At 34.0% G+C, this 26,657-nt stretch overlaps 15 protein-coding genes across 15 annotated transcripts; 9 read left to right on the top strand and 6 right to left on the bottom strand. All coding sequences in view use genetic code 12, as the record gives it.

The window, feature by feature from the left end:
* Positions 1-411: 411 nt before the first annotated feature.
* CTRG_01759 (DUF3112 domain-containing protein) lies at positions 412-1,962 on the top strand (the record flags this gene model as incomplete). The annotated part of the gene is made up of 1 exon (XM_002547406.1): positions 412-1,962. The coding sequence occupies one exon, from the start codon at positions 412-414 to the stop codon at positions 1,960-1,962; it is 1,551 nt and encodes a 516-aa protein (XP_002547452.1).
* Positions 1,963-2,845: 883 nt separating this feature from the next.
* Positions 2,846-4,402, top strand: CTRG_01758 (uncharacterized protein; the record flags this gene model as incomplete). The annotated part of the gene is made up of 1 exon (XM_002547405.1): positions 2,846-4,402. One exon carries the CDS (start codon positions 2,846-2,848, stop codon positions 4,400-4,402), a length of 1,557 nt encoding a protein of 518 aa, XP_002547451.1.
* A 364-nt stretch (positions 4,403-4,766) lies between these two features.
* On the top strand, positions 4,767-5,450 carry CTRG_01757 (uncharacterized protein; the record flags this gene model as incomplete). The annotated part of the gene is made up of 1 exon (XM_002547404.1): positions 4,767-5,450. The coding sequence occupies one exon, from the start codon at positions 4,767-4,769 to the stop codon at positions 5,448-5,450; it is 684 nt and encodes a 227-aa protein (XP_002547450.1).
* A 276-nt stretch (positions 5,451-5,726) lies between these two features.
* On the top strand, positions 5,727-6,902 carry CTRG_01756 (uncharacterized protein; the record flags this gene model as incomplete). The annotated part of the gene is made up of 2 exons (XM_002547403.1): positions 5,727-5,776; positions 5,849-6,902. 2 exons carry the CDS (start codon positions 5,727-5,729, stop codon positions 6,900-6,902), a joined length of 1,104 nt encoding a protein of 367 aa, XP_002547449.1.
* A 197-nt stretch (positions 6,903-7,099) lies between these two features.
* Positions 7,100-8,296, bottom strand: CTRG_01755 (uncharacterized protein; the record flags this gene model as incomplete). The annotated part of the gene is made up of 1 exon (XM_002547402.1): positions 7,100-8,296. The coding sequence occupies one exon, from the start codon at positions 8,294-8,296 to the stop codon at positions 7,100-7,102; it is 1,197 nt and encodes a 398-aa protein (XP_002547448.1).
* Positions 8,297-8,510: 214 nt separating this feature from the next.
* Positions 8,511-9,293, bottom strand: CTRG_01754 (mitochondrial 54S ribosomal protein MRPL50; the record flags this gene model as incomplete). The annotated part of the gene is made up of 1 exon (XM_002547401.1): positions 8,511-9,293. One exon carries the CDS (start codon positions 9,291-9,293, stop codon positions 8,511-8,513), a length of 783 nt encoding a protein of 260 aa, XP_002547447.1.
* A 509-nt stretch (positions 9,294-9,802) lies between these two features.
* CTRG_01753 (uncharacterized protein) lies at positions 9,803-10,603 on the top strand (the record flags this gene model as incomplete). Its single annotated transcript, XM_002547400.1, has 1 exon — positions 9,803-10,603. The coding sequence occupies one exon, from the start codon at positions 9,803-9,805 to the stop codon at positions 10,601-10,603; it is 801 nt and encodes a 266-aa protein (XP_002547446.1).
* A 163-nt stretch (positions 10,604-10,766) lies between these two features.
* Positions 10,767-11,540, top strand: CTRG_01752 (U2 snRNP complex subunit; the record flags this gene model as incomplete). The annotated part of the gene is made up of 1 exon (XM_002547399.1): positions 10,767-11,540. One exon carries the CDS (start codon positions 10,767-10,769, stop codon positions 11,538-11,540), a length of 774 nt encoding a protein of 257 aa, XP_002547445.1.
* A 345-nt stretch (positions 11,541-11,885) lies between these two features.
* On the top strand, positions 11,886-12,893 carry CTRG_01751 (NADPH:quinone reductase; the record flags this gene model as incomplete). The annotated part of the gene is made up of 1 exon (XM_002547398.1): positions 11,886-12,893. The coding sequence occupies one exon, from the start codon at positions 11,886-11,888 to the stop codon at positions 12,891-12,893; it is 1,008 nt and encodes a 335-aa protein (XP_002547444.1).
* Positions 12,894-12,947: 54 nt separating this feature from the next.
* Positions 12,948-13,487, bottom strand: CTRG_01750 (uncharacterized protein; the record flags this gene model as incomplete). Its single annotated transcript, XM_002547397.1, has 1 exon — positions 12,948-13,487. The coding sequence occupies one exon, from the start codon at positions 13,485-13,487 to the stop codon at positions 12,948-12,950; it is 540 nt and encodes a 179-aa protein (XP_002547443.1).
* A 313-nt stretch (positions 13,488-13,800) lies between these two features.
* On the bottom strand, positions 13,801-15,399 carry OLE2 (Ole2p; the record flags this gene model as incomplete). The annotated part of the gene is made up of 1 exon (XM_002547396.1): positions 13,801-15,399. The coding sequence occupies one exon, from the start codon at positions 15,397-15,399 to the stop codon at positions 13,801-13,803; it is 1,599 nt and encodes a 532-aa protein (XP_002547442.1).
* A 309-nt stretch (positions 15,400-15,708) lies between these two features.
* On the top strand, positions 15,709-17,118 carry CTRG_01748 (uncharacterized protein; the record flags this gene model as incomplete). Its single annotated transcript, XM_002547395.1, has 1 exon — positions 15,709-17,118. The coding sequence occupies one exon, from the start codon at positions 15,709-15,711 to the stop codon at positions 17,116-17,118; it is 1,410 nt and encodes a 469-aa protein (XP_002547441.1).
* Positions 17,119-17,309: 191 nt separating this feature from the next.
* On the bottom strand, positions 17,310-19,868 carry CTRG_01747 (uncharacterized protein; the record flags this gene model as incomplete). Its single annotated transcript, XM_002547394.1, has 1 exon — positions 17,310-19,868. The coding sequence occupies one exon, from the start codon at positions 19,866-19,868 to the stop codon at positions 17,310-17,312; it is 2,559 nt and encodes an 852-aa protein (XP_002547440.1).
* A 708-nt stretch (positions 19,869-20,576) lies between these two features.
* RFA2 (Rfa2p) lies at positions 20,577-21,377 on the top strand (the record flags this gene model as incomplete). The annotated part of the gene is made up of 1 exon (XM_002547393.1): positions 20,577-21,377. The coding sequence occupies one exon, from the start codon at positions 20,577-20,579 to the stop codon at positions 21,375-21,377; it is 801 nt and encodes a 266-aa protein (XP_002547439.1).
* Positions 21,378-21,471: 94 nt separating this feature from the next.
* CTRG_01745 (DEAD/DEAH box helicase) lies at positions 21,472-26,475 on the bottom strand (the record flags this gene model as incomplete). Its single annotated transcript, XM_002547392.1, has 1 exon — positions 21,472-26,475. The coding sequence occupies one exon, from the start codon at positions 26,473-26,475 to the stop codon at positions 21,472-21,474; it is 5,004 nt and encodes a 1,667-aa protein (XP_002547438.1).
* Positions 26,476-26,657: the final 182 nt, after the last annotated feature.

Raw genomic sequence — 26,657 nt, 5'->3', positions numbered from 1 at the left:
ATTGAAGACTAACACACATTGATAGTTATTCTAAGGTACCTCCACTGGAACATTGATGTGGTATTTTTTTTTTTTTTTCATTCTCCCGTGATAATTCTTTATGTTTCAATTCATAAAGAGTGGGAAAGTAGGGGTAACTTTTAAAGATCTAAATTACCCCAACTTTGTAAAATATTGGAATGAATTTACTCTATTTGGATCCCATCCCATGAATTGCAACATGCAAATACACTTAAAACGCAAAGAATAATAATAATGGACCTTGGTATTAAAAGCAAGTTCTAAACTATAGAATCTCTTTGAATTAATATATATAGCCCCTTTAGAAAACCATAGTTCTGTTCTTTGAAAACAAAAATATTTACTACACAATTTAATACCAAATATTATCGAAAATATAGAAGAAGAAAAATGACAAACCACGAATATACTGCCACTGAAGGACTTATGGCACTAATTAGAAATATTCATAATGGTGCTGCAGAAGGCACAGGAGTTCAGAGATTAATTTCGTTTGCCAAAAATTTGATAGGCCCCAAATTACCTGAGACAATTATTACATATAATATTAATCGACAGAATAATTTATTTGGTGGATATCCAGATCATAGAGATTATGCACCATCTATTGTATTTGCTGTTTTATTTGGAGTGTTTATTATTTTTCATACAATAATCCTTATTATCAACACTTCTCGAGGTCATTATTTTTACCTTTCTTTTGTTTGGATTTTTTATTGTATAATGAAGGTAATTGGATTTGCAACAAGAGCAGTATGGAGTCTAGATATTACCAGATTACAGTTGGGTTTAACCTCAGAAGTTTTCTTAATTGTTTCCACCTTTGTTATTGTTTCAGCAAATTTAATTTTGGCTCAAAGATTGTTTACTTGGAGACATCCTGTTGGAGGTTCTAGGAAATTGTTTTGGTTTACCATGATGGCATTATATTCTATCGTCTGTGTTATCATTGCAATCACAATTTTAGCTTCTTTTGTTCCTTACTTATATTTCCTTAGTGAAAAATCATACCGTTCATGGATTCATACTGTTCAATTTACTGCAGTTTTAATTATTGCATATTGTTTTACATCGGTAGCCTTGATTGGTTTGAGTTTTTGGCTACCAACAAAGAAAGATGAAAACAGGTACACATACCAGCCATGGTGGATTGAAAGCTTTGCTCCGTTTTATTTCGTCAAGAAAGGTGCAGCACAAAAGGCAGAAGAAACATTTATGAAACGAAATTCCAATCATCGACATGCCACAAGAGTTATTGCAGCAACTCATCATCATTTCAAAATGGTTAAGGGTCTTTCAAATGTAAGAGGTGATTTAAAGCATAACGTTTCTATGGGTATATTGATTATTACTACAATTTTAATTCTTTTTTGTTCAATTGTTAGAACCATTGTTGTTTTTCAAGCTAGAGAACATGGAGATTCCAGTGTTGCAGAAAGTCCATGGTTTGGATATGTTTGCTGGGGGATATTTGAAAGTTTTATCAGTATTATTTACATTATTGGTAGAGTTGATCTTAGATTTTATCGTCCGGATATTTTGCCTGCCAAGGTCAGAGCCATCATTACTGCTCAACAATCATATTATCCATCCGACTTTGAAGATGAAGAAAATAAACCATATAAATTTGAAACATATCCACAACAACAGCAACAACCTATTGAATTTGTCGAAACACATCCAAAGAAACATCCTTATGGTTTACGAGTGGTCAATTTCGAGGAACAAAACGAGAAAGAACTGCTGGGTGATAGTTTTGAAGATATTGATTCAAAAGAATGGGATTTTGTGGATCCAAAGGTGGATTCAAATAGTAATAGTCCGATTCATTGGGATCAAGAAAAGAGTACTGTGAAACTGAATGAAATGATGACACACAGTAGTAGCCGAAATGTTAAACAATATGTAGAAGATCCCGATGAATACGAATTTAAATTTTGATTTGTCTTATTTAGATTACTTATAAACATATTGATTGTGTATATTTCTTATCATTATTTCTTGTCTAATTGCAAATATCAAGCACTTTTTATTGTCGTGTGTAGCACAAATCTCTAGTCAGATCTCCTTATTTCCCTTTTAGGTAATTGCGTATATCATCAATATTAATTACCAAAAACGGAAGTGAAGTGGAACAGGAACTGAAGAAAAAAAAAATAGAAAAACACAAATACAATAAATCACCTCCACTTGAGATGATGATATTGTTTGGAAAGTTTAATCTATTACACAGGTACATCATTATTCTCCACTTTCCCTCCATTGCGAGTACAACTTGACAGGAACATGGTTTAACATGACTATCTTTAAATGAGTAACTTTCAGTGTGTCTATCAATGTATATACATGTATATAGATGCTTTAACCTTTAAATATTAACATGACCAACCATACCTGATATAGAGCGAGTTTCAATGTTGTTGAATGGTATCATGTTGATGGTACAGCTACTAAGACACAGTTCATTTTTTTTTGCATTTTAGCGGGTTGCAGATTTCGCACTTACACAAACGACAACAACAACATTAAAAAAAGTTTACCACTTTTATCCTGATTTAGGTTCATTACAAGTATAGCCAAGATGCAAGATAAATAAATTCTATTTTAAGTTAATAACTATCCTTTAATATTTCAACGATGGTTAAAAATAAAACATGAGTGGTAAACTATAAACAAAACTAGTAGGAGAAATAAATTTTCTTTCAAAACTTTTTCTTTTTATTTTTTTATATGTTTTTCCTTTTTTCTTCATTCTTATCGTCATCAAGAAGAACCACATTCATTCAATTTTTATTCTACCACCCATAATCCTCGAGAATTTGTAATGGTTGTTAGTGAATATACAGCTCTGCAAGGCTTGGTGGCACTTTTATATTCCATAAACGATGGTGCCTTTGTGGGTACCGGTATCAAATTGATGGTTGATCAAGCACACAACTTATTAGGTCCAAATCTTCCACCGGCAGTTGTTGATTACACAGTTGGAACATTAATCAATTTGTTTGGTGGTTATCCAAACAGTCAAGATATACCAGCATCTATCGTGTTTGCTGTCATATTTGGAGTTATCATGATTATACACACAGTCATTCTTGTTATAAATACTTCAAGAGGACATATTTTTTATCTATCATTTGTATGGATATTCTATTGTGCCATGAAAGTGATTGGATTTTCTTTAAGAGCAAAATGGGGTACTGATGTCACCTTAGTTGCAATTGGGTTGACTTCTGAAGTGTTTTTGATTGTTCCCGCTATTGTTATCGTGTCGGCCAATTTGATTTTAGCCCAACGTCTCTTCACCTGGAGACATCCAGTAGGGGGTTCCAGAAAGTTGTTCTGGTTCTTTATGATTGCATTATATGCATTTGTGGTCATTTTGGTTGCAGTTACAATTTTGGCATCTTTTGTTCCATATTTGAATTTCTTGAGTTATTGGTCTTATAGATCTTGGATTCACACCGTTCAGTTCACTTCAATTTTGGTTATTGTCTACAGTTTAACATCCGTGGCATTGATTGGTTTGAGTTTTTGGTTACCAACATCCAAGGATGAAAGCAGATACACTTATCAACCATGGTGGATTGAAAGTTTTGCTCCATTCTACTTTGTTGAAAAGGGAGCGGCCCAGAAGGCAGAAGCAAGTTTTATGAAAAGAAATTCTAATCATAGACATGCAACAAGAGTGATTGCTGCTACTCATCATCATTTCAAAATGGTTAAAGGTTTATCCAATAAAAGAGGTGATTTAAAACATAATGTGTCCATGGGGTTATTAATCATCACCACTGTTTTGATTTTTATTGGAGCTATTGGTAGAGCTATAGTTGTATTCCAAGCTAGAATGCATATATTTGCAAGTCCTGCAGAAAGTAAATGGTTCATGTATGTTTGTTGGGGTGTTTTTGAAGTTATTATTAATGTTCTTTATATTGTCGGAAGAGTTGACCTTAGATTCTATCGTCCAGATGTCTTGCCTGCTGCTGTTAGAGCTATTATTACTGCTGAACAAACCTATTACCCATCATCTGATGAAGAAGAGGATGGATTCCACAGAGATAGACCAGAAACATATGGTAAATTACGTGGAAGGGCAGAACATGGTACTCAAATGCAACATACTCATCCATATTACACCAATGGAAGTCAAGAACTGGCGTTTGACGAAGACGAAGATGATTATGATGACTTTGAGGATATCGATTCACAAGAATGGGATTTTACTGGAAACCAGAAACCAAAGTTATCACACTCATCCGAAGATCGATCGCCCGAAGAATATCAAAAACAACAACAACAACCCCCATACCCCGTACACGATGATAAAAAGCGTACGAGATTTGAGGATGATGATGATAATGAATCTGAATTCAATTTCTGATGTCGAATTCCTTTACAATGGATATAAATACCAACTACAAATAAAACAAAAGTTTGATTGAGCTTTTCCTTTACTTCTGTATTTTGCAAAACAATTATCGTTGATTATTTTCTTTATTTTTTATATTTAATTCTTTTTTGGCCATTTATTATTTGATATATATATATATATATATATAGTTCTTTTTCTACTTTATATTTATATTAATACAATTATACCATTTTACATTTGTCAGAAAGTTGGATCAATTTTTTGTATTTTTGCAGCACTGATCGCAGAGAAAACAAAAAATTCTAGGACGAGAAAATTTAAACCCACAGACACACAATCAGACAATCTCATCTCAGGACACAACAACCCAACCATGGTTTCAAATATATGGATAGCAGCTGCCGATAACCAAAGACAAATAGTAGAGCATTATATTTCTTCTGGAGAATTTACCCCTAATTCAAAGGATCCAAATGGATATACTCCTATACATGCTGCTGCATCATATGGTCACATTAACTTATTGCAATACTTGATTGACAATGGTGGAGACATAAATATTCAAGATAATGAAGGTGATACTCCTTTACACCATGTCGAAGATGTTAAATCTGCCAAATATCTAATTGAAAATTTACATGCTGATTATAAAGTGAAAAACAATGATGGATTAACAGCTCAACAATACATAGAAGAAGACGATGATTTTCCAGAAGTTGCTGAGTATTTGAAAACCTTAGCTCACGATAAACCTTCTGTCAATGAAGAAGATGTCAAGGCTAACGACTTTGTTGAATCATTGCCACAACCTGGTACTATCGATGGTCATGAAATTAGATACACATTAGAAAATGAAGCCACACAAGAAGGAGATGAACAATTATCACCAGAAGAATTAGAGGAAAGAAGAAAGAAGATTCAAGCCATTTTGGAAAGTGAAAATCCAGAAGAAGCTTTACGTGATTTGGTCAGAAATGCTGTTCACGAAGGATTGAGCCAGTACAAACAATCTGAAACCAACGAAGAAGAACCTTCTAATAAAAGAAGAAAGGAATAGAAGGTCTATTACGGTTATATAGATGTTTAGGAATAAAAGGTTTCATTTTTTTTTTCAACTTTTTTTGAATAGTACAGTTTTTGCTTACTGGTTTGAACATACGGATGACAATCACACCAAACAAGCAAACTGAAAAAAAAAAATCTACAACAACTTTGGAAAGTCAACGATCGTTCAGTTAGACAAAGAAAAAAATTTTCGACCTAAATTACATTTTTGTCACGACCACACCCAATATCATCATCAACAACCCCCCCTCTTGCTTACTGTTCAATAATGATTTATGAAACTTTGAATAGGTTACTTCCTCTTTTTGCTCAAGAAAGGTATGTAATTATATTGCAACAGATATAATTCATCAGTAGAGCTAATATACTAACACACACACTCTTGATTAGTACCAAGGATTATACTTTGGAACAATTGAATGCCATGACTGTTTGGCAACGTCTTCAAATTAGGGATTGGAGATTGGAAATTTTTACGATGGGTTTTATTGCCATCTTTGTCTTTTTGTTCAAAGCTGGTGATTTATACAACAAGTCCAAGGTTACTGGTTTCCTTTCTGGTATTTCCGAAGTCATGAATAAACAATTCTATCAATTCGGAGTTTCTCCAAACCAATTGTACATCAAGGACAGTTCTGAAAACTACAGTTCTTATGCCACTGGTAGAGTTAACATTGCCAGTGTCCAAATTAACTTTACTTTGGTTCCAAGATACAATGTTTTCCTTTGGATTTTGGAATCTGGTTTTTCATTCTTTTCTTCAAATGTTAAAGCACCAGAAGATACAGTCGACATTGTTATTACTCCACTGGGTCATTATGATAATTTCATTACTGCCATTGTTTCCAAATTGGGCATGAATGATGCTAGAAAATTCAATTACTTTTTGTCCTTGTGTAAGACTTCTGATTCTCCAAATTTACCAGAAAGTTTTGTTTACATGAGTGAAGCCAATGAATTCCAAGAAAAAACCACCACCAATGAATTGAAAAATAGTTTGAATTTACAAATTGCCAATGTTGTCAAGTTTATTGCTTTAACCGATCAACCAGTTGAAAAGCCAGAAAGTTTGAGAGAATTCATGCCAAACAGAAAAGTTATCATAAGCTTGAAGGCCACCACTTCCAAGAAAGATTTGAAACAAATCAGTGCTATTTTGGAAGCTGTTTTCAATTTGGTTGATAAATTGGTTGACACTGCTATTACCTTTAGACCAGAAGCTGTTAAGAGAGTTGTCAAGACCAGAGAAGCTGAAATTGAAAAATTAAAGAAAATTCAAGAAGAAGCTAGAAAGGAAGAATTAGCTGAAGAACAAGCTAAATTAAAGAGAGAAGAACGTGACAGATTAAGAAACATGTCTAGAGAAGAACAACTCAAAGCTGAAAAGAAAGCCGCTGAAAGAAGACAAAAGAAGATGCAAAAGAAACAAAGAATTAAGATGTAAGAGAAGTTTGTCTAGATTCTTTTTCTCTTTGTACAAATTGACTTAAACAAGTGACACATAAGGGTCTCTTCACGTATATATTGTTCAACGTTAAACTTTGTTTACTCAAGACAAATAATAATAATAAAAAAAAAAACTGTATTAGTAATTTATTGTTTATTGCGTTTATACTATCGATAATTTATTGTTTATTACGTCTATATTTTACCTGTTAGTCTCCAACCTCTGCCTACCGGTGTATTGAATACTTCAACAACCCCAGCGCCTAACGCATCCGCTAATACCCAATTTAAATCATACCCATAGAATGGAGCTCTGAAATTATTCATCTTTGAATTACCTTGCGGATTAATCCCTTGCCATTTTGTAATTAATTGATCCTCTAATAGCTCCTTGAACTTAAGTTTGTTCAAAACTTTGACCAACCATGATCGTCCAGCATTTACTAACTTCAAGTACGTTCCACAACTTGGATAAGAAATTGCATACTCATTAGACTCTATTTCATTTAAATGATTCGATGATAAAGTCACAAAACCTAAATTCATCAAGTGACTGAGTTCTTCTTTCGCAAGTCCACTGTTCATACTTGTGATTGATGTGGCGGAAGGTGATTCTTGCAAATAGTTCAAGAACTTGACTAAACTTGACAAACCGGTAACTTTTTTATTACGAAGACTTGTTGGTAATCTTTCATCCTCTAGTTCCTCCTCCAATTTGGTCTTTAATTCCATAATCAACTTAAAATATTCTTTAGATTTAACAATGAGATCAACATTCTCAAAGCCATATGTCACTTTACCCGATTCAAATCTGTTGAGTGACCTCAGAATAACGGGTGATGCATTGCTTATGACAAATCGTCTTAATTTTCCCTGTCTAATATTTAATTCCAAAGATTTGTCAACAAATGTATTATTCTGATTCAAGAAAATCGAATATAGCTGAGTAGTGGTGATCAAACCATTCGGTAGATTCCTTCTAAATCTCAATATTTCTATTTTCACCTGTTGTGAAATACCTTTGAGACTTAGAATCCTTTCTTCTGTGGAATCTCCTTTGGTTGGATATCGACTGTGCAATTTAGTATTCTCTGCCCATCTGTTCTCTAAAATAGTATCTATTGCAATCAATATATCTTCTTTGGATGATAGCTGATAGTCTAACTGAACATTATAATCTTTCACAACAAGCTTATCTTCAGATGTACTTTCTGGTTGTGGAGATGCCAGGTTTAACCGTTGCTGCTTTGTTACTTTATTGTCATAAATTCTCGTTGATGGCAAAACTATCTTCTTAACATCTCGCTGAAATTTCTTGAGTGGAGATTTATTAAGGGAATTTGATCGTTTTGAAATCTTGGATGTTTTCGCCGGGCTATATTGTAATGGCATATTAAATGACAAGATATCGATAAAGAAGAGTGGTGAAGAACTGTGAAAAAACGAAAAAAAAAAAAAAAAAATTACTGAAGATCAAACAAGACTGGTGATATCGATCTTGCATCACGAAATATAATACCACTTTTCTTTTTCTAACTGTTTATAAACTGTTAATGAAATGAGGACTATGTACATTGCTTAAATATTTAGACATTATTTGCTCTATTTACTTGGTGGCATCTTCAACTTCTAATGTTTGATCAAGTGAAGTCTTACCATCTGAACTGATAAGTTTGATTCTGTATCTACCAACTTCAGTTATATTTTCTAATATTTCCTCTGGAGTATCAATGTAGGAAATTTCAAATTCACCAACGTTGCTTGCCCCACTTAATCTTTTAATGGTATCAACGACTACTTCTTTGCCAAATGGTAATCTATCAGCATTTATGGTAATTAATTTTGGCAATTTATCAGCAATTTCATAGATTTTATCAATTTGAGTATCATCCATCTCTAATCCTGGAGCAGCAGCTGAGTCATTAACAGTATCAAAGTCCAAAGTGGAAACTTGCACCTTCAAATCTCCCTTGGTGACTTTACTGGAAGATCTCTTAGATTTACCCTTCATACTACTGAACAAATCAGATAATTCTTCCAAAGACATTGCACCCGCTTCAGTAGTTTCTTCAGGTTCTGTTTCAACTACCTTTTTAACTTCCTTAACTTTAGCTTTAACTGGTTTTGGTGCTTGAACAGGTTCAACAATTGGTATTCTTGGTGGTAAATTTGCATTAACATAAACAGCTTTATTATCAGTATATAAAAAGTTTTTCATAAACCCAGGTTTAACAAGTTTGAGTTGACCTTTAACACCAACATTTGGGATATCTTGTAATAGTTGGACTTGAACAAACTTGGATGCTGTTTTTCTAGGACGTAAGGATCCATATCTCACACTTGTCAAGACTGAAGACTTGAGTGGTCTATTTATAGAAGACTGGAACATAGTTATTAAGAATAGGTGTTGTTGTTTCTGTTGTTGCTGTTGATCAAACTCTCTCACTCCCCTTGAAACCAGAAAGTTGAAAAATTTTTCTTTATGTTTTTCTCTGGATCCTGTTTGGTGTGAGAGCTTCTGTTGATACAAAAAAAAAAAAAAATAATAAAAATAGCGAACTCTTTTTAAAGGGAGTGCGATGGAGCAAACCACCTAAAAGTAAACAACTTTTATATCACTAATGAACTTTCGAGAAGAGACAGCCACTTGCGTATTATGTCATGAAAATCAAGCAAAATATACATGTCCTGCTTGTGGAATCAAAACATGTTCTTTAGTTTGTTATAAAGATCATCAAGAGGAAAGAGAATGTACAGGAAAGGTCGATACCAATAGATATTTAAATCGAGAAGAATTAGCAGCGGATCCAATTCATTTAAACAGAGACTACAACTTTTTGACACAGGTTGATCGTCAAATTCAAGTTGGAAAAGAAGATATTACCAAGAGCGCAAAGCATGTGTTTAAAAGGTCCCAAATTCTCCCATCATAATACCATTAATAAACGACAGAGACGAATCGACGAGGATAATAAAGATAAAAGAATAACAGCAGTTGAAAAGGTATTTTTGAATAATCCCACAACAATTGTTAAAAGGGAGAATACTTTAGTTGTACAATTGCCTGCGGGAATGTCTCGATTCAGTTCCAATAAAACGGGTTACGATAAGAAACTAGGTTCTTTTGTATGGACTATAGAGTGGATAGTTTTAAATGATGAAGGGAAGCAAGTATCAAAATTTTTAAGTTATCGATTAAAGGAGGGGTTGGCCTTGGAAGAAGCTGTTCCGATGAATATTGTCAATAACAATTTCCCAACAGAAATGGAGAAGCATCAACTAAAGTTTTATTTACATAATGTCATATTTAAGGAAAAGCTAATTGAATTGGATAACAAAAGTACGATATCTTCTGCTTTGAAGGATATGATTGTGTTGGAATACCCGACCATATATATTGCTGCAAATGATGAACAGTTGAGAACAAAAATAGCTGATAAGGATTCAATTTATGGATTACAAGAAGACGAAGATACAAAGAACTCAAGTGATGACAGTGATTCAAGTGATGGTTCTGATGACAGTTCCAGTGATGAGTCCGATTCTGATTCTGATTCAGGATCAGATTCAGATTCTGCTCCAGAAGAGGAATCTCTGAAATTGCCCCCACTAAAGACAAGTATAGATGACGACAGACGGGTATTAAATAAACCTATTATAGAAGTTATAGAATCAACAAAGAACGAAAAACAGGAATAAATATATATGTATATTTCGAGTTGGCTGCAAGATCTTTTGATTTCTTCACTCATCGCACGACTGTAGTGCCACCACCAAAATAGTACAAGTGTAATCAAGAAAGAAAAAAAAAAAAATCTCTACAGAATATTTAAGACATTTACAACTAGTGAATCACTACACAATGAGTACAGTATTTAAGAGACAAACTGATGCTGAGAGAAATAGCAATGCGTCATTATATTTTGGAAACATTGATCCACAAGCGGATGAGATTTTGATGTATGAATTGTTTATTCAATTTGGACCTATAAAATCATTGAACATGCCAAAGGATAGAATTCTTAAGACCCATCAAGGATATGGATTTGTCGAGTTTAGAAACATTGATGATGCTAAATATACATTGGATATACTACGAGGAGTTCGATTATTTGGAAAAGCATTAAAATTGAAAAAGATAGATTCAAGATCCTCGACCACTTCAACATCCAACAATGCATTAAATCAAACAATTGGTACATTTGTATCATCTGATCTTATTAATCCAAATTATATCGATGTCGGAGCAAAACTATTCATAAATAATCTAAATCCATTAATAGATGAGAAATTCCTAGCAGATACTTTCAGTAAATTCGGTACCCTTATAAGAACTCCGGCAATCAGGCGAGATTCAGAAGGTCAATCAATGGGAAATGCATTTTTAACATATGATGATTTCGAGAGCAGTGATTTATGTATTCAAAAAATGAATAATGCTATTTTGATGAATAATAAAATATCGGTGACATATGCGTTCAAAGAACAAAGTGTCGATGGGAAAAGAGCAAGACATGGTGACGAAGTCGAAAGAAGATTGGCTCAAAGTGCAAAGAAGAACAACGTATTGGTTAGTAGAAAATCCAAGAACAATGGTAAAAAAGGAGGTAAACCACACAAAATCACGAAGAAATAAGGTCTCATTAAAAAAAGTGTGGAAGTGGCATTGATATAGAAAACTATGTATAACAGGGATATTGAACAAATGTGGCAGTCGTAAGTAGAATCACTCTTTTGTCTTTGAATGTACATGCATATCTAATCCACAGTTTTTTGTGTATATATGCGAGTTTTTTTTTAGTTATTTGCTTAGTAATTAAATTATTAGGCTCCAATGAATTGTCAGTATAAATTCCCCTCGGATCCTCATTCCAAGCCCCGGATTATTATTTCGTTCTTCTTTTTCTTCTATACTTCACAATTGAAAGATCATAACTCACATTGTTATATTTAATCATTAACTAATACAGTCAATTACGCTATGTCTACTTTACCAGAAACTCAAAAAGTTGTTCTCCACAAGGAAAACGGAGATTTTGATGTAATTGAGTATACAGACTATCCAACACCAAAGATTGAAGGATCTCACGATATTATTGTCAAGAATGCATACGCTGGTGTTAATTTCATTGAAGCTTACTTCAGAAAAGGTATCTATAAAGCTGGTTTACCATATGTTTTTGGAAGAGAAGCAAGTGGTGAAGTTGTTGCTGTTGGTGATGATGTCAAGAACTTGAAAGTTGGTGATAAGATCGCTTATTTATCACCAAATACTTTCGCTCAATATACTAAAATTACTGACGACAACTATAAGTATATTAAATTACCAGATAGTTCCACTGATGAAGATTTAAAGAAGTATGGGTCCATATTTTTACAAGGTTTAACTGCTTTGACATTTGTTAATGAGGCATACAAGGTTGAAAAGGGAGACTACGTCCTTGTTTGGGCAGCCGCTGGCGGTGTAGGTAAATTCTTGGTGCAATTGATTTCTCAAATTGGAGCTCATGTAATTGCTGTTGCTTCTACCAATGAGAAATTAGAAATCGCAAAGAGTTTGGGAGCTGAGTATTTAATAAACTCCAGCACTGATGATATTGTGGCCAAAGTTAAGGAAATCACCAACAATGAAGGTGTTGCCGCATCTTTTGACTCGGTTGGAAAAGACACTTTTGATATCTCATTGACTTCTATTAAAAGAAAAGGTACATTCATTAGTTACGGTAACTCCTCTGGTCCAGTTACTCCATTCCCATTATCTATTCTTTCTCCAAAAAACATTAAACTTGCTAGACCACAATTGAATGCATACATTGGTAATGCTGAAGAATGGAATCATTACTCAAAAGAATTATTGAAGTTGGTTGAAGACGGCAAAATAAAATTCGAAATCTTCAAGACATACGACTTGAAAGATTACGTACAAGCTGCTAAGGATTTAGAAGGAAGAAAAACTACAGGAAAATTGACTTTAAAAATTCCACAATAAGTAACACGTACGAATATATATATATATATGTATATATATTAACTAGTTATCCAATTATAACTTAGGTCTTGCCTTTTCATAATTTTTCAAATCTTCTGGAGTGGCTACACCGTATACCAAGTCACCGTCACCACTTGTAATAATGGCAAAATAGTTTCCTGCATTAAAAAATTTGGACAACTCTTCTAATGGTGTGTCAGGAGTCAAAAGTTTATATCTTCTGCCTCTTGGTTTTAAAATTTGTGATGTAGTTGAGGTTTTGGTACCACTAGCGAGTTGCTTAATTTCATTTTCATAATTCTTTCTTGCAGTCAGATTAAACCAATACATATAGTGTTTCACAATAGGTGAAAGGAAACTGTTTTTTATTTTATTTGCATTATTTCTAATATCTTCCACATTTATTACTCCCAATAATCTTTTGGTTTCTTCATGTATCACTGGCAAGTAAGTGAACTCATTTTCATAACCCACAGCAATAGCTTCATATAATGAGGTTGATGGATTAATAGAAATAGCTTGCGGAATGTTTAAATCTTCGATAGTAGAGCCTCTATAGTCTCTACTTGAAAATAATATTGAATTGGTGGCCATTATTGTTGATGAATTTATTGATTGTGTAATGAAGAATGGGGTGCAGTATGGGATTGATTGATCAACTTTTCTTTTTTTTTTTTTTTTTTCGTCTTAGATTTTGTCCACAATTATGATTCATCCATAGTCGTGTAGATTTGTTCGTAAATGATTACTCATACAAAAGCTAACTATGAACATTGTAACGTATTTAACTACACATCCACTAGTCAGATCATATAATTACAGATTATGAATTGTATTAAATAAAAATATTCTTTTCCTATGTAACTACACTATATACGAATGTGTCCCAGGATAAGAAGGCACTACCCTAAGCCGCTTCTGCTGTATGTGATTGACCTGATCTAGAATCAGCAGATGCAACAACCTCACGTTCTTGTCTAGCAACTTTCTTCCAAACTTCTTCATTCTTTCCATCGTCCAAGACACCTATTCTCATTGTAGCCAATAAATTAACAGCAGCTGTCAGATGTCCATAGACACCACCGTAAAATGCCCTAGTTGCATCCTGGCCATTTGATGCTTTCAACAAAGGTACCCCACCTGGATGTTGGTCCATGAATGGAGTGACATCATGAATGATTTTTTGAATAATGATATAAATTCTGTCTTTATTCGAAGAAGATGCAATAATCTTGTTGAATTCTTTCGGGGTAATTAATGGCAATTTCGAGATAGGAGTTCCCCAGTTCAACTGACTTTTTAATCTATTGATAACCTTCTGTTGCTGTTGTAATTTCAACTGCGTCACCAAACTGTCCGGGGTACGACTCAATTCTTCAACAAAACCCAATTTTTCCATTGTCCACAAAAACCATTTTGTTGGGTCATAAGTGAACAAACTATTATCAACACGATAATCGTGAGGAAACTCATGGTGATAATTTTGATGGGCTTGACCATATGTTAAAATAGATAATAAAGGATTATTACAGTTTATCGATGAATTGGTGTCATTGAATGGCTGTGTAGGAATAGTAACTTGGATGCGTTTCAAATGACATATAGATTCAGTACTCAAAAGCGATTGTTGGCATAAAAACATACGCAATAACCCAGGATATAAAATCCCATGAATGAATGAATCATGGCAAATAAATTTAGTTATAAAACCAGGTATCAAAATACTAGTCAAGAAGAACCATATCAAGTATGTTCTTTGTTGCCATATCAAGAAATTCTTTAAATCTTCATTGTAATTGGGATCTGTAGTAGGATCAATTAGTTCCTTCAAATCAACTTCATCTTCTATTTCTGATCTGTTTTCAACAATTGCTTCATTCACTAATTCTTGGTTTTCAATCTGTCCAGAAAACTCCTGTTCAAACAATTCATTATAAAACCTCATGAGTTTAGGTCTCTTAAGCATCCATCCATAATGAGCATACAAAAACCCCCTCTTAATCAGGTATGGATCTTTTTCAGTGTCGTCGGTGAAATTGTGATGAGCTCTATGTAAGGTTGCCCACCATCTAATTGAACCTAGACCACAACTGCTACCGAGTATGGCAAAAAAGTATTTTAGAAATTCAGCTCTAATCTTGAATGAATTATGAGCAAAATATTTATGATAACCACTAGTGAATGCCAACATTGTGATGTTATAGTATATACAAGTAAAGTATAATGTCTTTTGGTTTTCAGGAACAATACTCTCTTTGTATCTGAGAAGATAAATTATTGCCAACAAAGGTAGCACTACCACAGTCAACATACTCCCATAGTTGACCCTTCTTAAGAAATCTTTCCTTTGTTTCTTCATTTCATTAATTTTGTTTCTTCTCATCTTGGTTGCATGTGTCATCAATTGGTGGTGCGGAAGCGATGAAGAAGGATTTGCCGTTGAGACGACTTTCCTCTTTTGGACCTTGACACCCTTAGATGATAGCGCATTTGACTGGTTATTCATACTTCGAAGGTCCCTAAAAGTAAAATTACTTTGCCAAAAAAAAAAAAAAAAAATGTTAACCTATGGGTAACCTTTATGAGGATAGTTATCTTGTAATATATAGACAGGTAATATTCGCAATGTGTTTTCTTTTCGATACTCACAACCCATTCATGTGCATGTGCGTGTCTGCTACCAGAAAAAAAAAATTACAAGTGAACAAAAAACAATAAAGAAGTTCAAACAGCAAAAAAAAAAACAGGTGAAAAAGAATATAAACAAAGGAAGCACAACACAAGCAAACTTACAAATCTAATCAAATCCCAAAACATGCAATCACTTCAACCACAACAAGTTCCACAACAACCTCCACCTGTCAATAAACCAAGACCAAATGCAAATGCAGTGCCAGCAATTTCCTACCAACCTACCGATGTCACCATAACTCCTGAATTGTATGACAAAGTAACGAACTTGGAAGAATACAAGAAGCTAAAGGAAGCAGAAAAGAAATTAGATTTACTTATTGCCAGAAAATCATTAGATTTCCAAGCAATCCAACAAAGATCCATTCATCCAAATGAATATAAACCATCTACTGGTACTTTGAGAATTTTTATTTACAATACTTGTGAAAATCAACCGTGGCAGAAACAATTATTACAAGAACGTGGATTACCTTTACCAGATCCAACTGCTACTGAATCTTCATGGACATTACGTATTGAAGGAAGATTTATTAGTGATAATCCAGAAGAACAAGAACAAATAAATGAAAATTTTAAATTCAGTTCGTTCTTGTCTGCAATTTCAGTTGACTTGATTCCAAATTCAAACTATCCTAATTTGCAAGAATCACAATCTCATATTGTTGAATGGAGAGACGATGGCCCAGCAGCAAATAAACATCCAGCTAGTGTTAGTTTTGATGGATTGGATATTAAAAGAAATGGATTTGATAATATACATGCTAAGATTGCATTGTTAGTCAAGAGCTATTCAAATAAATTCAAACTTTCTGAAGAAATGTCTAGATTTGTGGGGAAACAGGAATGTACCCAACAGGAATTGATGTATATTATTTGGCAATATGTTTTATTCAAAGGGTTGTTGAAGAAAAGTAGCGCTTACACTGGTGTTCCAGCTGTTGATACATCTACTTTACCAAACCCAGCTAATGAAAAAGATGGTGTTGATGATGATTTAACTTTAGTTGAAGCCGATGATATATTATTTGACTTGTTTAAAGTTAAGTCGTTTAAATTTCTGGAACTTTACAAATTATGTCAACCGCATTTCATACCTCGTGAACCAATCACTCTTGAATATGAAGTCAATACTACAAAATCAACTACTTTGGGAGATGTTGTTTTAGATATTCCTGTTGAAATGCCAATCAATCTTTCTAAAGCTCAAAAAGAATTATTGGAAGTAAATAAAGTTGCATTTGAAAACTTGGCCAAGGCCGACTCTACTATTCAACAGTTGAATCAAAGAATCTCATTAGCCATAATAGCTTTACATAATGCAAATCTGAGAGAAAAATTCTACAGTGAATTAAGTGAAGATCCAATTAAATTTATAGATAACTGGCTCGAAAGTCAAGCTTCTACTTTGAAAGCATTGAAAAGTGATGAAGGTTATGATGAAGAGGTTGTTAGAAGAGCCAAATACTTTGAAGACAATGAACATCTTCTTAAAGAAAAGATCGATCTTATGATGAGTTCAAGCAGATTCTAATGATTCTGGTATCTAGAAGAAATAGATTCTTTGTGGTTTGTTTATATTTGTAATAATACTATACATTAAAGAAATAATAATAATTATAAAAAATATGAATGTATTTTTTTTTTTTGTATATATATTCTTTTCGTTTTTCCTAATCATACAATCTGTTACTGTTACATATGGATTAATCTCGTGTTTATATCTTAATCGAGATATTCTTCATCATCGTCATCATCTTCAACACCATCCATCTCAACGTAATTATCGTCCTCATTCCCATTTTCATCGACAAAGTCATCAACATCCACAACGTCATTGTATCTGGCAGCGGCACGTCGATCACTATAGTCAATTGGCCTTTTCCTTGTAGATCTTCTGGTTTCAATCAAGCTTTCTTGTTTCTCAATCAAAGGAAGAATTCTTGATAAATACTCATACAATTGAAGAACAGGTTTGTAGATTATAGATGCCATTGGGATTAATGAGGTAGATCCTTCAGTTATACCCAATCTTCCGGCAAGAAATTCTGTAAATTCCCGTAATTCTTGCCCATTGGATGCCACTTCATACCATTGCTCTTGCTCATCTGTAGTTTTATATGTAGGTTTGACTTCATTTCCATTCACATCAAATTCAACTCCTACAACACTTAATGATTCAACTAACATTTGGTGAACATCTTGAATGTACAATTTAAAGTTTGATGGTAAAGGACCATTCAAACCAGCAGGACCATTCCATACAGTATTCATTTTCTTGATGGACGATAATCCACCGTTGTATTCATCAGCCATTCGACACAAGTAGAATCTTCCAATTCCAAAACCAATATCACCGGCTATTTGTTCGTTCAATCGTATGTTTAAAGTATGTGCTTTTGGATCAGAAGTAGGATCAATATATCTTACCTCTTCTTCGGATTTCCTTTTAGCCAATTTTGCTTCAGCAGCAGTTTTTGTATCTTGAGCATTCTTGAAACCATAAAGAATAGATCTTGCAGCATAATATGTTTCCTTATCACCAGGCATGTCTTGTTTTTGAACATTCAAAGTCATTTCCTTCTTAATTATTTCAGAATTACTTAATGCCCAATGGACAAGGGTGCGTAACATTACCAACCTATCTATTGGATTCTCCAATCCAGCTAACCCGTTAGTTTCAAATTCAGCAGTATAAAATGGATTGAATGTTACTAACCATGTATGACTTTGAGGTACTTTGTCTATTAAAATATCAGGATGTGTTGGATCCACTGGCTCTTCAGCTTCGTCATCTATGTTCTGCTCGTCAGCTGCTTTCAAAGTCTTCCATTCCAATGGTAAACCTAAACTTATACTCTGAGGTTTTAGATCTTGAATAGCCTTTGTATGGGATGTCACTGGTTTCTTACGATTCAAAACCAATCCTAACAATTTCAAGAATAAACTGTGCATTTCAGGAGATATGAACAGTGGGTCATAATCATCGTCGTCTGCTCGGGGCTTGCGGAGGTTGTACTTGCTAGGGTTCTCATCATATGTATCATCTAACCTTGGTAAACTTAATCCATATTCAATAGTTCCCGGACCAATAGAATCAACTGGAATAACATGTTTAAATTTTATGAGAAAAGATAAAATAAAGACAATATCACTTGCATATGGAGCCTTAGCAACGGGATATCCAAGACCAATTTTTTCATGTATGGAATCAAAATATTGATCTACTAAACCATCATCATACAAGTCGTAATCTAACCCAACTAGAGGTCCAGGTAATTGACGCGTTATCTTTTGTTTGCCATTTAACACCGTTGTTCTACTAAATTTTTTCACAGGTTTTGATCTTTTGTTCGGTGGAGCAGGGGTTGGAGTCTGTACTCTTTTCATGGACACAGGAGGTGCTGGTGCTATCTTCACTGGTTTATTAGAAGTTGGTACTGTGTTTGATTCTGGTTTTTTGACACCTAATTTTAAAATCAATTTTGGGGATTTTGGGGGAGTGGACGTTGTAGAATTTTCAGCTGATCCTGTATTGGATTTCTGTGGTTTTGAAGCATCGTCATTATTGACACTCTTTCCATTCTTATCAGCCAACCCAATGCTAATTCCTTCGCCATTGATAGGTTTGAAATTTAATGTGGATTGAGCCTTCTTTCTAATTGAACTAGAAGTAATTCTACCTCTAGGACTTTTTCTTCCACCTTTACCACCTCTAGATCCAGGTCCTTCAACTGGTTGAGAATCTAACCTAAATTTTGACATAATGGCTTCATTATAATTTTTAGAAGATGATGATTCAGGCGGAGCTAAAGTATTTGTGAGATTTCTTCTTGGTCTTCCTAAACGTGGTGTTTTTGCATCTGGGTCATATGATACCAATGTCACATCACCGCCATTTGAAGATGTACTTGGAGTTGCTGTTCTGCTCGGTTTTGGTACCACATTTTCCTTTGCGTTTGGTTGAGTAGTTGTTTCAGACTCATATTGTTCAAATAATTCTTCACCATTGTTATGTGCATTAAGTAAAACATGTAAGGCAGCCTCTGCTGCAGTTGTAGTAGATGTTGATGCAGGCTCATTATCCTTTACATGGTCTTCATTGATAAATTCATAGCCTAGTTCTGATTCCTTAGTGAAGCTAACATCTTTATCATCGATTTCGTGTGGCGTACCATGTGTCATATCTTCAGATACTTGATTGTGTAGTACTGAGGTAGCGTTAGCTATGGCATCCATCACTTCCTGTTGCTTGGTGACTTCAGGGTCAATGTTTGGATCCATGATATTTGTTTCTAACTTAAAATTGATCAAATTTAATTATAAGTTATCCCTCTTAGAAAGACAAAATTGTTAATTAATTTTTTCAGGTCTGTTCATAACTTATGTAATATGATGAACAAAAAAAAAAAAAAAAAAAAAGAAAAAAAAAATTCTTCATAATGAAAGAGCTTAGTTTCGTGTCGTAACAAAACAAACTTGACACGTTCATGGACGCTATGATCGTTCAAGATACTGGGATTGAACAGTTGAATATCTTGCTCAAAATTCGGTATGGACTGATTTATATATCTTTATATAAACACGATTATCTCTACATTTGCAGCAATTTAAGTGGAAGATTCAGTGATTTCTTATAAGAATTATCATTATTTTCAAAGTTCTTCTAACCACCTGGATTGATCGATCACATTGAAATCTATTCATTGATTCTTTGCTGCCAGCTTTATCTTTTCCGATACAGCTCATCATGTCTTCAATATATCAATCAAGCAATAGGTAGTGCGTTTAACAAAAAAAAATCAACCTTTCAGACACGACACCACGCGAACGAAATGGTTCACGTAAGTTCCTCTTTTTTTTCTTTCAATTTTTTTTTTTTTTCTATCCAGAAACACGCGTCAGTTTATTTCAATCAACTATAACAGTTTTAATAACAAACAACACTTTTTGTTTTTACTTTTTATAAAAAAAATTAATCAATACAAAAGCATGTCAGATTTCGGGTTCGATGCATATAGTGGTGGTGGATTTGGAAATATTTCACAAGGTGGATTTTCAGCTGATCATCAAGGATCTTCACAATCTCAAAAATCCAATCAAGTAAGACAAAGTTTAACTCCTGTTACAATTAAACAAATTAATGATGCTTCACAACATGTACCAGATGCAGAATTTAAAGTTAATAATGTTGAATTAAATATGATATCGTTTGTTGGAGTAGTAAGAAAAGTTGATAATAATAATGCTACTATTGTTATTACAATTGAAGATGGAACTGGATCAATTGAAGTTCGTGTTTGGATATCTGAACAAATTACAACTGCAGAACAAGAAACTCAAAAATATGAAGCTTTACTTAATAGATATGTTTTTGTTGGTGGATCTTTAAAACAATTTAATAATCGTAAAAGTGTTCAAAATTCATCAATTTTCCCAATTACTGATAGTAATCAAATTTTATATCATCATCTAAGTGCAATTGAAAATCATTTGAAAGCTCAAGGTATTCAAAAACCAAGTAGTTCTGGTGGATCTTTATTTGTTGATGGTAATTCTAACACCAACTCAGGAGTTGCTGGTGCTCAAGGAAATCAAGGTGGTTCTCTTACTGATCGTGTTTTGGCTGTTTTGAAAGAAAATAGTACCACCATGCAAGAAGGTGTTCCTGTTGATTATATAAGTCAGAAATTAAACATTTCAAGAGAAGAAGCTCTTGAACATGTCAATAAATTGGTTGAAGGTGGTAAAGCATATGCTGGTTATGATGATAACACTTACATTTGTATTTAATGGTAATTAACAAAGAATATATATATATATACTTTTTTGTCTTCTTCTTTTTGTATAAATACCAATCTAAAAATGAAACGAAACTACAAATTCCTTAGTTATTTTTTTCAGAAGGTTCAGGAATTACTCTACCCATTGTAGAACTGAAAAATGCAGACCATAAATCATTATTAGTAACCATTTCCCCTTGACCAGCCTTACCAACCACAGAATCTTGACCTCCACCGCTGACTAAAGCTAAAGATTCTGCTTTGGTGAGATCAGTTTCATCCGGAATCTCATTGTCATTGTCATCGTCATCGACGTCGTCAGTGTTTTTTTTGTTACTCTTAAGATATTTCAATCTCTTGTCAGTTGATGTGATTATGATGCTTTCTTCAATTGTGTTCTCTATGGCAAACATCCAGACTGTAGTTTTCTTCTTTTGACCAATTCTATGAATACGTGAAATAGCCTGCAATTCCAAAGATATATTCACTAAAGGTTCACAAAGGAAAATATGAGTCGCATTAGTCAACGTTAATCCACTAGCCTGCGCTTTAGCATCCAATAAGAAACATGTAACACCATTATGCCTTTTGAAATAAGAAGCTTCGTCTTCTATAAGTTGTTTCCTTCTATGATCTGGGTTAACCGAGCTATTCATCCCCATATATGATATTCTATTATCTTTAAGAGCATTTCCAATAATAAAAAGCATATCCTGCCATTGACTGAAAATAATGATCTGAACATTGGGATCTTTGCTCTTTAAGAAACTTACTTGTTTGACAATCATATCCACTTTCGAACTAAAAGATCTCTTCAACGTAATAGTTTTTAGTTCTTCAATTACTGAATTATCTAACGACTTGTAAATTGAATGTAATTTAGAAGTATCGTGAATATCATGAACTTGCTTGACCTTCAAAACTGGTTCATATCTTGTATAACAGTAAACTGAGCCATGGCTTATATGTTCTTTGCATAACGGACAACTGCGAGATGATTTTAACCATTGATCCAAACATGTCTTGCAGTATTTATGTCCACATTCTGTTAAGGCTCCAAGGGTAATAGTACTCCGGCAAATAATACAATCAGATGAGGAATCATCCTCTTCGGCTACATTATCTTCAGCCCCATCACTATCTGAGTTGTGTTTATTTGGACCCTTGGTAATTGTCTGGTTAGATGCGTTTTCATTCATCAATTCTACCAAATATCTGAATCTACCCACATTACTATCTGTGGAAAGGAAGCCCGCCTGGTTCATTTTGCCAAACACCTGATTAATGGAGAAATAATCCAATTTTTCCCTGTTCAATGACTCAAACTCGGGTCTTTGCACAGTATCAGAAATAATTTGTAATTGCTTGTAGTACTCGATACGGGAGTTATAGATAGCATTACAATTAACACTCAACTCTTTCGAAAATAAGGCTAACGCTAATCTTTGATTTTCTTGGTATATACCAATCTTGTCACGCAATTTTTTCAATTCTTCTACTTGAATTGCATTCGCTGCCGAAGCAGACATATCTATCAATAATGAATTAATATCATCCATGAATGTAGAAAATTGCATTGTATGTGAAACCTCATGCTCCTGAACCAAAGAATTGATGTGGCTTGAAATCTTCCTACTGACAGCATCCAACACCTGGTTAGAGGGACCGTAGTTGTTGGAGTCACCACCTGAAATATTTTTCCATCGAGAGTGGATAAAAGCAACCAAAAGGTTAATATGTCTTAATATATTCTCCTGGTCATCTAATGTCTCTTCATATTCTGTTCCTAATGGTGACTCATCTTGCGAAATAAGGGGGGCCAGTAAACTACCTAATAATTCTTGCATAGACTTATTCATAACATCACCTTGATTATTTAAAAGTGTAAGGAATCGTTGTACTTTATTGACAAGAACAGAAACTTGTGGATGCATTACGTAATTACTCCAGTCACTATGATCCATTATAGGCAAAGCATTAAAGAATTTCTTGGATGTCTTTGGAAGCAAACTATCCCCATAATCAGTAATGGGTTTATCAAAATAGAGTCCCCGTGACTTAATTCTTGTTTCAACATTCTTTGTCACTGCCTTAATTGATGCTTCCAAAAGCCTACCACGAATCTTTTCTGCCTTGTCATAGTAAATTGATTCCAATTCCTTTGGATCTGAAGTTTCGTATCCGGTTTCTTCATCAACTTCAAATAAAAATTTTTCAACCGGTATGCCACTCACAATAGCGGCTAATTCTGCAGCTTGTTTTCTATCACGGTATTGAAGATACGTTTCACTAAACTTTGGAATGGTAACATCAATTTTATACTTTTCCATCGTCTCGAGATAACCTTCATCCACCAATTGGAAATTACAAGAGGCCTTCAAAAAATACAACTTGTGTAATTGAACTAATGATGTTCTTATTCTTCCTCTAATCCTTGAAATACTGGCCAATAACTCGTCTTCTTCATCCACGTCAAATTCATCGTTTGGATTCCCTTTCGCATATCGTGATTTTGCAGGGGGGTACCAGTGTTGGAATCTATCAAATTCATCATCACTATCGCTGTCGAAAAGAAAAGAATCATCATCATCACTGCTGTAGTTTACTTTATCATTCCCCCTCGCCAGTATCTGCTTCTCCGTATCCAATCCACTTTTCTTGCCCTCCTCTAATTTTTTGGACAACATGATCTCATCTCTATTAAGAAGCCATTCAGTTTCAATGATTGCCGATTTCAAGTACATCAATGCTTTCTCGGGATAATAGATGAATTCAAGTAGTTCGATAAATCTAATGGCTTCATCCACTCTACGTTTACCAGAAGCCACAATCTCTGAATAACACTTCTCCAACATACCACGAAGTAAGGAATCTAGGGTTTTTAATGGACTTGACGATCCAGTTCCAGACTGTCGCAATCGCAGGTAAAAATTAGAAAACTTCTTTTTCTCAATATTCAACCTCCCGATTTGTGGCAGGCTGCAAAGTTTTCTTAACTGTGTTAACCAATATCTCATTTGTTCAACGACATCGGCAATATCCCAATCATTGACTAATGGATTTCCATCTTCGTCAAGTTTGATTTCATTTAAACATTGTTCAAATTTCCTTGAATAAAGATCTTGTTCCACTGCAGTAAATGGCATCGTCATTAAAATTCTACTTTGCTCAGGAAGCTGGATATCATCGTGAACCATACTCTTTGTATGTCTTATAGCCAATTGGCTCCATAATTTGCTGAATTCTTCTTTATTATGACTCAATTTCTCCCAACAATATTCACCCAACATACCATTAAATGGAAAAAACCTTAAAAACTTCAATGTTGCCAACAAATCATCCATATTCTTTTTAATTGGTGTACCTGAAACACCCCAAGAATGAAATCTAGGAATAAGAGAAGCACTTTGAAATGCACGTGAGACTCTCAGTGAAACCATCTGTACTTCGTCAAGAACTACTCTCCAAAACTGAATCAACATCAAGGGACATTCATAGTCATCAGTTGATGAACCACACCATGATTCATTATGTTTGAATGCAAGCTCAATCTCAATTTGTAATGCTTTTTCATAATCTGTCTCCTTCTGAGATGACTGTGATTTTTGATTAGCCTTTGACGGCTTTAAGGTGCCCAATTGAAACAATGCCTGGTAGTTGTTTGCAATCTGATCGTCGGGATTAAAGTCTGATTTACTATGGTTCGAACTCGCATTATTTACATCATCGCTTGGTCCATAGTTTGATTGAGCCTTGTTCCTAGAAGCCCTGGTACGTTTGTGACTAGAAGAAAACTTAGCGTAATCCAATTCTCTCGCAATAGTATTATAAGTAGTTAAAACAACGTCAAATTTCCTCAAATATGCAGCAATCAAATAAGGCTTGTTCCTCATGGAAGGGTATTTTCCGACTCCTTCATAAATTGTAGTTGCCAAACTTGGAGCAAACGTATCAAGCTCCGATCTCCACTGTTGTAAAATCGGTGCCGGTGCAATGACAAGTGTGGTTCGTCCCATAACGATTTTCTTGATGTCTTTAAATTCATTAAGTACTAGATCCATTGGTTGATCAATTTCATAGTATGGACGTGGATTTAGTAATATCAACGATGCTACTTCAATAGTTTTTCCCAAACCCATCTCTTCACACAATAACCCTTGACCATTTAAATGCAATGGATTATTAACTTTGTCAGTATTGTGGAAATACTCCAACAAATATGCTCTCATTTGCTCAACAGTAGCAACAGTACAAGACAACTGATTCAAAAAGTAAGTCTTATTATTCCAGTCAATTACCTTCCAACCATACCACAAACGATTAATCAAACTTAATGCTTCATCATCGTTAAATTCCTCTGAGTCCATAAACAGTATATGGTCAACTCTATTTGTCTGAGGATTGTATTTCACGTTCTCTTTGGATAGTAGCCAATTGACAGTTTTCTTTTGAAATTTCAATAAATCAGTTTGTAATTCAGGAATATCGATTTCTTGATTCTTAAACGGTGGCATTCTTTCAGTACTATCAGCAATGCTTCTATAAAAAAACTCTGGGGTGATTGTGTCATTCTTCAAACTTCCACCATCAATTGCAGCCAACACTTTATCAGTAACATCACGCTTCCCAATAAAATTCATATCACATATATACCCAATAGAATACGTGATTTCACCACGAAGTACTCCATCCTTAATGGACATTGTTAATTTTCTATCACAAATAATACCATCTTGTTGTCTTTTAAGGATCAATTTACATTCTTCTTCTGGGATCTCATTATGTTTCATACTAAAAGAGAACAAAACGCGTATTCTCCTCCGTACAATTTTAGCATTGAAATTACCACTCCTGTCTCTATCTAATTTAAAATTATTGACTTCCATTTCAGGATGATCTGGGATATTGACTTCCAATTTGTGTTTAAACTTTAGGTGTCGTCTAAATAAAGGGATCAGATCGGGAATATTTTGAGCTACTTCAAGTTTTCTCCTTTTGGATGCTTGAATATCCAATCCCTCAATATCTTTAAAAGCAAGAATAATGTTCTCTGGAACTATATTCAACACTTGCAATTTGTTCTTCTTCAGTTGTTTGTCTTTCAGCATCGTCTAATCTATGAATCGAATACCAAACTGTAAAAGAAGGAAAATCAAAAAGAAGAAAAAAAAAAATAGAAAGAAACAATAAATGTAAGTGTTGGTTACTGAAATTGGTTGCCGTTGTTATAAATATCAAACACAAGAAAAGGAATAAAAAAAATTATTGTATTGTAAAACGTAAAATTCGT

This window comes from Candida tropicalis (assembly GCF_000006335.3).
Source record: "Candida tropicalis MYA-3404 genomic scaffold supercont3.2, whole genome shotgun sequence".
Taxonomy (NCBI): domain Eukaryota; kingdom Fungi; phylum Ascomycota; class Pichiomycetes; order Serinales; family Debaryomycetaceae; genus Candida; species Candida tropicalis.
Note: the sequence above shows the minus strand (reverse complement) of the source record. Positions and strands in the feature narration are given on the sequence as shown.